Source organism: Camelina sativa, chromosome 11 (genome assembly GCF_000633955.1).
Source record: "Camelina sativa cultivar DH55 chromosome 11, Cs, whole genome shotgun sequence".
Lineage (NCBI taxonomy): Eukaryota > Viridiplantae > Streptophyta > Magnoliopsida > Brassicales > Brassicaceae > Camelina > Camelina sativa.
In genome coordinates this window covers 1,865,049-1,875,835 of record NC_025695.1, presented here as the reverse complement: position 1 = coordinate 1,875,835, position 10,787 = coordinate 1,865,049, and the positions used below count along the sequence as shown (strand labels likewise).

The following is a 10,787-nucleotide window of genomic DNA, read 5'->3' as shown; positions in this document are numbered from 1 at the left end:
AAAAAAAAAAAAAAAAAAAAAAAAAAAAAAAAAAAAAAAAAAAAAAAAAAAAAAAAAAAAAAAAAAAAAAAAAAAAAAAAAAAAACGTGCTTACACCCAATCAATTAGTTGTTTAGGTGCCAAAACTTTACTATGCCACCGCAATTTATCAAAATTAGGTTTGGTTAAAAGTATTTGATTTGTGTTGTTTTCCTTTTTTGATTGTTTTAGTAGTAGTTGAACCAAGTGACGTTCATTGATATTGTGCTACTCGATCACTTCTTACGCCAGCAATGAATTAAAGAAGTACTGAAAACAGACAAACTTATTTGTTAAAAATCGGTCATCAAAGTTCTCAAATTGGCTTCCAAGAAAATTCACTTTATTCACATAATATAAATCGTTGACCCTAAATTAGTATATAGTTTTATATACTAATATTATGATAATTTCATACTTAACCGCCAGAAATACAACTAAATTTCTTAAGGCCCATTAGGAAAAGTTGGGCCGACGAACCAAACCCATTGTAGTAGAAAATAATAATTTTTCTCCGCAGATCATTTGTGTGCTTTGGATATTTTTCTTTTTGGTCTGAAAAACATTTAAATCTTCAGAGTCGGTAAACAAAAAAAAGGGCTACATATAGCAGTTCCATATGCTTCACACAGAAACAACTGCTTCAGATACACAAGACAAGACTATGTATAACAAAACTGTTTTTTTTTTTTTTTTTTTCTCTCTTTAATGTTTAAATCACACTTAAGGAAATGTACCCTTCATGAGAATATGTTCGAGGGTTCGCCTCAGACCATGCTTAAGAAATGCTTGGTTACCTTGCCTGAACCCATCCCCATATGCCGATGTTTCTTCGACTCGATTTGATGCTTGAAAAACTCACCAAGTTTCTTCTCAAAATAAGAACGCTCATAATTCTATGATGTACNACCTGCCTTGGGCAAAAAAGTCTCCGTGCGGATCACCTAGGGGGCAACTCGTACCGGCTTCTAACAAGTCGAAGAAGCACTCTTTCCTTCAGTCAACCCATCTCCTTCGGTTTAGTGGAAAGAAAACTCTCCTAGCTGAGTTGATGTACCGATATGAAATCTCCTGCCCCTTCAACCTAAGGAGTCCGGCAGTACCCGTCTCATCAAAAGCCAGCAGTACCTCTTTCATCAAAACAAAGGCCCTCAGAATAAGCGAAGTAAACCGTGAGTTAAGCGTCCCTCGCGTTTACCGTGAGAAGAGTTTCACGCGGCGGCTAAACGCACCTATTTTTGGCAGCCTATTCGTAGACAAAGAAAGCCGATTCGCTAATGCTTATTCCTTTACTTTGAATCAAGGTCTTACCCGAGGAAGAGGGAAGCAAGCAAAGCTTGCCCCGGATCGTAGGGGAAAGAGTGTTGTAACCGAAGTAGACTACCGAACGGGTGTGGGGGAGAATATCGTCAAAGATTGAGCTAATCCGAATCCCTCTCACAACAAGTGCTCTCCATTGGACCTCTCGCAACAAGTGCTCGAGTATTTAAACAACCTCTCCTTTCAGTCGAGTAACGTCAGTCCCTTGGAAAGAGTCCGAGCAATTAAAGAAAGGTATTATAGAGATTGATCGCATCAGATAAAAAGGGTTACCAAAATAATGAATATTGAATTGAAAATAAGGAACCCAAGACAGATACTTTTGATAATTTCCAGATTAAAAAAAAAAAAGCTATGGTTCTCATCCAGATTTTCCCAATCAACCTAGTCTAACAAAATTTATTGTAGCCCATAAGAAAGTAAGATACATTCATCATTCTAAAGACATACTCTAGTCCCTTTGGATAAAAAACGAAAACACCATAGTCATGACTCTTCAACTCCTCTGGATCAACCTAAAAATCCGAACTTTATTAGGAATTGACAGGAAAAAAAAAAAAAAAACAGAGGAGAAATAGAGAGAGAAAGTGACACTACTTGGGAACATTCACTCTATTTTTTTTTTCTTTGTCGACACTCAAGAAAATTCTCTTTTATCCACGTATATATAAAAAAATAAATCGTTGACAATATTTTTAACCAATCAAAAAGAGAAAAAATATGAATGTATACAATATCAAATAATTTGATATCGCATACTTAAATGAGAAAAAAAAATTAACTAGGCTTCTTAAGGCCCATATGGTAAAAGTGGGCCGAATAACCAAACCCATTGTAGTAGGAAATAATAATTTTGCTTCACAGATCATTTGTGGGCTTGGATATTTTCTTTTTGGTCTGAAAAACAATTTAATCTTCAGAGTTCAGTTCAGACTTCAGACACACAAGACATTAATGTATTTATTTTTATTTTTTTAGGATTGAGTTATCATGTTTGTGAAAAGAGAACAGCTAAATACTAGTAATTGACAGAAAGAACAAGTTTTATTTAGGAAATAAAATGTTTCTGTATATTGAAAAATCGTGTTTGATATTAATTCTCTCTCGTCGACCATATTACTATCCTAAATAAATTATTAAATTTTAAACATTTTAAGGGAAAAAAAGAAGAAGAAGATTTTGAAGATGAGGAACAGGCTGTCACGCTTGTTGATCAAAACACGTGGCAGAATGAGAAACGTTGATCCCAACATGGACCACAAATCTCACGTGGCCATGGCCGCCCCTTGCCGGTTTCCAGGTGGACCAATCAACACTTGTCACTGATATGTCTTTTGCGTTTCTTATTAGGACCATTTTGTTTTTTTTTAGATGTGAATTGTGGAAGCCTTTAGTCATATATTTTCCTATTTATTTTCATTTATAAAATAAATAATCTGATGATAAAAAATATATATAATGAAATATAAAACCAATCATTCGTTAGCTGTGTAGGTAACAACGACGGTGTGATTGATTTCACCTTTTTTAGTTTTTTTTCTCCCATGGGAGTGGGACTTTAGTCCGAAAACGTTCATTATACGTCCTATATAACTCATTTCATCATAATTCAATTTGCCAAGTATAAGTTTAAATATATCCTAAACATGTTTATTAATTAAGAAAATGTTACTTTTGTACTCATCTATCCGACTTATACGATTTTTATATATATATATTAGAGTTATGACCCTACATAAAGAATTAAATTAGTGTTAGTATAATATTTTCCCATGTATTTCCCTATTTATATATATGAAAACATTATAATAAAATGGTCAAGATATCCAAAAAAGTAGCTATAACAAAATGGTCCTGGCTAATTATTGGTGTTATATGAATCTGGACAAGGAAATAAATGATATGAGTTTTGTAGAGGTTGTTGGATTTGTATTAAGGTTAATAAATAAATGAATTTGCAAAGATAAATATTGAAAAAAATGTGGTGCCAGTAGACCATGAGAATGTTGGTCCCTTGGACCTTCGCACATAAAAACATTTTGCTTCTTTTGTTTTTCTTCATTTGATGCCATATTTTGCTTTATTTAACCATCTCTATGTCCAATGAGAGACACTAGCTTGTATATGGCAATTTCTAAAATGGGTGCATATATTTTTATTTTCTATAGTACATTTGTATCTATATATTGAGAAATAAAAATTGGATGAATGATATGTTGGCTCGAGGTCCATAGTCTTAATTCATGCGCAAAAGAACAACTAGTACGAGTTATGATATATACAATTGAATTCTGATTATTATTATTTTTGTTAATAAAAAAAATTGTGATAACTAAATATTATACCATCGAGCTCAAAGCCTTAAACCTTTAAAGATAAAGGCTCGCACTGCATATTCTTGAATTCTCTCATAGCTAGGAATCATCAATTTAATCTCTTTCGTTTGATATAAATAGTTTATTCTATTTGGCCAAGTCTATGGTCATTTTCTACACAGTACTCTCTTGCGTACGTAGTTACAGTTACATGTACTATTATTAGTCATAGTCATGTGTGGCACATCAATATAACTCGCTGAGATGTTGGGATTTTCTATATATATATATAATCAGAATGAAAAGACAAAAAAAAAATCCTCATTCTTTTCCCCTACTTTTTTCCCATTAACGCGTGATGATTTTGGACATACATGACGTATTTGGGGTTTGCTCGCAGAGAAAATATGAACGGTTAGATGTTAACATCATTAGGTGAGGATTTCCCAGCTTTAAACAAAAATTAATTAGTGCTTAATTAACTGTAGTCTCTTCAAGACTCAACGTTTGATCGATCATTAATTAGTTCTCTGTATATTCACTTGATTACGTTTACATCATTTATAACTAGTCACCTTGTTCAGATTCATTTTGTGATCTTCATGGTGATATCTACACCGAAGTTTTCGCAAATAACTCACGGGAAGTAACATTATTCGAACTTTGAAAAGACAAGTTAAATACACTGAGATAGTAATAGTGGACGATTTATTAAAAATGTCATGATTCCTGTTTCCTACTAGATTTTGATAGTTTTCATACACACACGTTACATATGTATATACATGTTTGTATTCAGCTTGTTTCTCAAAGGCAAATCTGAAAGAGAGTAGTCAGCTTGTTTGGTCGCACCATTAAACAAAAAACACTAAAGTTGTAAAATAACAATGCCTAAAAGCGATTGTAAAAAGTAAAAAAAAAAAACAGAGAAAAAGAGTTGAAAATATTATAAACCAATTACATAAAATAAAAAATAAAGACTAAAGGAACAATTTGATTGACACCAAAAGGACAAGAAATGGAATAAGAAGGGACCATCACTGCAATTTTCATTTTTTCACAACTCCCTTTGTGGTCTCACTCTCCCATTACTCATATAAACAAAACTCAATTTAATTTGTGTCTTTCTCATCGGCTTTATTAGTTTTATATATAAGAAAACTTCTTAGCAAGTAGAAGCATAGAGTTCAGAATGAAACAAAAACAAATTTCATCTAGTTTCCTCTTTTTATCCTGTCCATTCCCAATCATGACATGATTTATGTGTATGCTAATTTTAGTCTTCATACTAAATTAAAATGGTGGCAATAGTCCATCTAAATTGGAGCAATGCAACGGGAGTTTAATATTCCGCTGAATTTTGCTTTTGTATAAAATTGACTTTATAATTGTTATAAGTAAATGCTAACGGTAATTTATTGGCGGAATGGAATTTATTTTCATTTTATTATCTTAAATCACTATTTGCAAACACTAATTGCACCAAAAAAATATTTAGGTGAAAAGAATGTAATTCGGACGACTTTGAAATCCATGAGGCATAATGGTGTCCAGAATTTCATATGACGACGATTGATGGATATGAAACTATATGATATATTGAATTATTGACAAGACAATAAATCAAACCTACGTGGCTAAGAGCCTATATACGAGTCCTTGTAAAATAGCTTTTTCTAATCAAAGCTTTTTTTTTTTTTTTCCTAGAAAAGTGGTGACTGTTATCTTCTAACCACATATAAATCAAATAAAACCTTTAATGTACTCTACTTTTATCGATTCTACATGATTACTCATAATATCTCTTGGTTGTCGATTAAAAAAACTGTTCAAATATTTCCTTAATTATAAATTCGTGAGTTTTGATAGCAAACATTTCCTTCTTCTAATTGAAGAGTTACGGGCTTTTCGATCGTACATATTCTTTTTGGAGTAATGGTCATAGCAAGTAAATTACTCTCTTTTGTGTTGACGCATGACTCGAACCCAAAACACACCAGTGAAACTACCAGCGCACGAGGTTGCTCAAAAACATAAACATATATCAATAACAATATAGATAAGTGCTCTTTGGTTTTCAAGATGCGTAAGAAATCAATGAAAATAATATACGAGATTATGATGAATGTTCATGTGAGGTGGAGAAATGACAAACGTGTCGAAATAAAAATGAAAAACACTAATAAATACGTTGAAGATTAGACAAATTTGACACCATTGGAGATATTATGATAAAAGCAGAGCAAAAGGATCCATTACAAGTTGGCTTTGGTGGGTAAGAGTATAAATGCCTAAAGAAGGAGATCCTCTCCACACGTACGCAAAAAGGAAGGTTCGGCACGTAACGGATGGTGGTGCATACGTGCGAACGGAGGATGGGATTCACGTGAGAGATTCACGTACCCGATCAAATATTTTTGGTAAAAGAGAACCATTTATATAATTATAAAAGCAAAATAAAATCGAGAAAAATATCGGTACGAGAGGTAGAAGGTTGAGCTGTCAATTTCCATTCCAGGTTTGTAGTTGGAACTTAAAATATTATGTAGCTAAGATTTAAAATAAAACCATAAACGTATTTTATGAATTTTTACGTTTCTTCATTCTTCGTTATATCTTTTTGTACCGACGAGAAGCCATTCGGATTTATCTTTTACTAGTTTTTATTAATTATCCCGACATGAAGTAACTATGGCAAAAATAAAAAATGATATGATTAATTTGACATGATAGATTCCCACATGGTGTCACACAATAAACAAAAGCTCGATGTATATGTTATATAAGTGGACTAATGCTTTTGCTTTCGACGTTTACATTTATTATTTATCCCATTATGGACTTAAAACCTACGGTGCAAAATCCAATATGTCTCTAACCGTTTGTGGGATAGGAATATGCAAGACATCTCGAATTTTGGGAATGCTATTTTTTTAGTAAGACAGACGTGATACGAAATATGTCGTCAGTTTTAAGAAAGAAATCCCGATATTCGTATTAACTATGGTGTTCAAATTAGAGACTACTAAGAGCCTTACCGGAAAAGGAAACTCAAGTACTCGATCGATCTCAAAGCTGTTGAACCCAAAAAACGGTTATGTGTCGATTTCATCGGTTTTCATAGATTATCCCCACACACACACACCTAATTGGCTAATTAACATTGTGAGCACTTGACTTCTGATCCTTCCTCCTACCTTTTCACACGTGCCAAACATCACGTCCCGCTCGTGCGACCCTCATCTTATATTGTTTATTTTATACGCCGAAAACAAAAAATACTTATATATATAGACGAAAATTCATTACATTATCCTCCAAACCATTCCTACTTACATCGTACTCGAACCTCATGTAGTAATAATAGATATGCTTACAAGAGCGATGGTCAGAAAAATAGTTTGGATTAAAATGTAACTTTTGCATGAGTACCTAAGACTTTTGCATATGTAAGATTAAAATGTAATATCTGTTACATTTTAGTTAACATAGTATTGGTATATATGTACGTGGGAGGTTATGTGATCATTACAAAGAGCTAACTAATAGTATGTAACTAATATGTCATTTAATTTCATTGAAAAGTCGATTCTAAGTCATGATTAATTTGTAGTTAGAGAATCAATTGATTACATGACACTCATTTGTTTTGGTATAGTGATTACGACACTCGTACGGACTTTTTGAAGAGTCATATTCTCGTTGTAAGTTATTTTAACATTAATATAGACAACAAACAGTCTTTAAACATGCGACTAGGTAAATACTGTTTCGCTATGACTGAATACTGACTGCTATACGATGAAATTTATGGTATTTCAAGTTATTTAAGACCCTATATATATATGTATATTGTAAGCTACATTTAAAATAACTTTGTAGACTTTAAATTATATTGCTGATTGATACTAAAGGTCTAGCCTATGCAAATGCATGAGGACTATGAAGCTACGCACCAACAATAACCAGTTTATGTATAAATAGACTTAATTGACCCTCTCTGGAGTTATCCAGTGTAATCAGAAAATTGACAGAGGAGGGTATTACGGGAAATATGTTTATGACAGTATCTTAATATATAGTATATAGACACATTTTTTTTTGTCACGACAGTATTACTATTTAATATTTATGGTGGTGGTTCGTATCATTGAGATATGACCTTGTAACACTTTCTTAAACTATTGAATATTGATGGCAGCCGACATTTCGTGAAAAACAAAAAAAAAATCTTATAATTCTTATCCTACAATCCTATTGAACTTTTCCCACTAATACCGTATCGTTGAAAATAAAATATTTCAAAGAAACCACAGTTAAAAAAAGAAATCACTGGATTTTGTATTTGCACGAACAGCTNAAAAAAAAAAAAAAAAAAAAAAAAGAAACCAACTATAATTAATAAAGAAGATTGGTGGGCTTAAAAAGGGTGGCGAAGAAGAAAGAAGAGTGACCTCTCTCTCTCTCTCATATTTTTCCTTTCGCTTCGAGATAGATTTATCATTTTTTTTCTTTTCTGATATATATATATATATATGTTTTGTTATTATTATATTTTGTAAAATCCTGAATAAACTCCTAGTAACAAAGAAAAGGAGAGTCCAGAAAAGAGAAAGCGAGAGAGAGAGAAAGAAAACGATACCTAAGCTCAATTATCTTCTCTGCAACAAACTCCCAAAGGTAATTCTCTTCTTCTTCTGCTCTCTCGTTGCATACATACATACATATATATAGCTACATACGTACGTACATCTTTCTCTATGTGTGTTGTTCATCAGTTATAGATGATGTCGATATAATATAGATGAAAAGAAAAAAAAACAGTATAAGACCTAAGTTGACTCTCTTTCTGAGTTATGTTTTATAAATTCTTTGTCTGAATCATTACAGGATCCGAGAGGTGATATTTATAAACATATCATGAAGAAGAAGATTGAAGTATTGATATGGGAATAGCTAAAACTTCTTCTACTACTTCTACAATTCTTTTGAAGACTCTTCACAATAATTCTATGTCCCAAGATTACCATCATCATCATCAACACCAAGGAGGAATCTTCAGCTTCTCTAATGGATTCGACCGATCAGATTCTCCCAATTTAATAGCTCAGCAGAAGCAAGAACATCAAAGGGTAGAAGAGATGGACGAGGAATCCTCAGTCGCCGAAGGAAGTGGGATTCCGGTCTATGAAACTGCCGGAATGTTATCCGAGATGTTTAATTTCCCCGGAAGCAGCCGCGGAGGAAGAGATCTCGACCACGGCCAATCTTTATTCCGGTCAAATAGGCAGTTGCTTGATGACCAACATCAGAATATTCCGGCCATGAATGCTACGGATTCTGCCACCGCCACAGCTGCCGCAGCCATGCAGTTGTTTTTGATGAATCCACCGCCACCGCAGCAACAACCACCGACGTCTCCGTCATCCACAAGCACCACAAGAAGCCACCACAATTCTTCAACTCTTCATATGTTACTTCCAAATCCATCCACCAACACAACTGATCATCATCATAGCTACGATAATAATAATATGTCTATGCATCAGCTTCCACATCAGCATCATCACCAACAGATGACGTGGCAGTCTTCTTCCTCCGATCATCATCACAACAACCAAACCGAGATCGGGACCATCCACGTGGAAAACAGCGGTGGACGAGGCTTGTCCTTATCTCTCTCATCGTCTCTAGAGGCTGCTGCAAAAGCGGAAGAGTATAGAAACCTTTACTACGGATCCAACTCTTCTAACGCATCATCCCATCATCATCATCATCATCATCATCAATACAATCAATTCAAGACTCTTCTTGCTAATTCTTCTCAGCATCACCAAGTATTAAACCAATTCCGATCATCTCCGAGCGCTGCCACGGCTCCTTCCTCTTCCATCGGAGCCGTCAATATCTTAAGACACTCAAGGTACACAACGCCCGCGCAAGAGTTGTTGGAAGAGTTTTGTAGTGTTGGAAGAGGATTTTTGAAGAAGAACAAACTTAAGAGCAGCTCAAACCCTAATACTAGCGGTGGCGACGGCGGTGGTGGCAGCTCTCCTTCGTCGGCCGGGGCAATGAAGGATCATCCTCCTTTCTCGGCGTCTGATCGGATTGAGCATCAAAGAAGGAAAGTGAAGCTACTCACCATGCTTGAAGAGGTAACTTCATATTTAATTATCCTTTACTTTCCAATCTTGATTTTGACTTTGTCCTTATAATGATATTAATTCACACATTTTACGTAAATTTGTTTTTTTCATGAAATTTCCATAAATTTCTCTAATATGTTGCTATATACAGTAGTCAAATTGAACCAAAAATTAGTATACAACGAAACAAGTAACATGATATGACTGAATTGGTCTTTTGTTTTCGCGATTAACTACTTCTTATTTGATTGTTTTGGTAGAGAGTCTGATTACGCAATCCTACCATCTTTACTTTTAAAATTTAAAGTTTTCATCAATTTTTGCCCGTGTGACCTTCGTATTAGAGAAGGTGCATTGAATTTTTTGATGCTTAGCGTTTGGTGGAATCGATTAATCAAAAAAATACATTAAATAATTACTAATTTACGATTAATCAAAATTGGCGTTTCCTTCTCCATATAAGCTACTCCCCTTACGTCTTAAAGCTAACCCTTGACGTTACTTATTTGTTTACCCATAATTGAATTATTCTATTTTTTAGCTGACTTGTTTTGGTTTTCTCACTAAAATGATATATTTTATTTTATGCTATACGTTAAAATATGCTGTTGGTAGGATTACGAAAACATTGAAGTATATTATCTAGTCCTTAATTTGTCTATATAATATTGTCTCGTTTGAACGTAGCTGGTTAATCTCATTTGTTTATTTATTTGATGAAACTCGAACAAAAGAGATTTAACCACGTGAATATATAACACACACGAGTTAACCATAACATTAACTAAAAGAGAAAACAAATATTAAATAATTATGGATTGTATGATGTATAGTTTTGTTTTGTTGGCAGGTGGACCGACGGTACAACCATTACTGCGAGCAAATGCAGATGGTTGTGAACTCTTTCGACATAATAATGGGCCAAGGTGCAGCGTTACCATACACCGCATTGGCTCAGAAAGCTATGTCCAGGCATTTTCGATGTCTT

The 10,787-nt window shown here is 33.8% G+C and overlaps 2 protein-coding genes across 2 annotated transcripts in view; both read left to right on the top strand.

Annotated features, from left to right (window-relative positions):
• LOC104727540 (uncharacterized mitochondrial protein AtMg00540) lies at positions 920 to 1,438 on the top strand. The gene has a single exon (XM_010446638.1). The coding sequence runs from the start codon at positions 920 to 922 to the stop codon at positions 1,436 to 1,438; it is 519 nt and encodes a 172-aa protein (XP_010444940.1).
• LOC104727539 (BEL1-like homeodomain protein 2) overlaps positions 8,113 to 10,787 on the top strand; it is a 5,487-nt gene continuing 2,812 nt past the window's right edge. Inside the window, exons 1-3 of the mRNA XM_010446637.2 lie at positions 8,113 to 8,333; positions 8,544 to 9,808; positions 10,650 to 10,782. Coding sequence (XP_010444939.1) covers positions 8,600 to 9,808; positions 10,650 to 10,782 — 1,342 coding nt within the window. The 5' untranslated portion in view covers positions 8,113 to 8,333; positions 8,544 to 8,599. The remainder of the gene's footprint in view (positions 8,334 to 8,543; positions 9,809 to 10,649; positions 10,783 to 10,787) is intronic.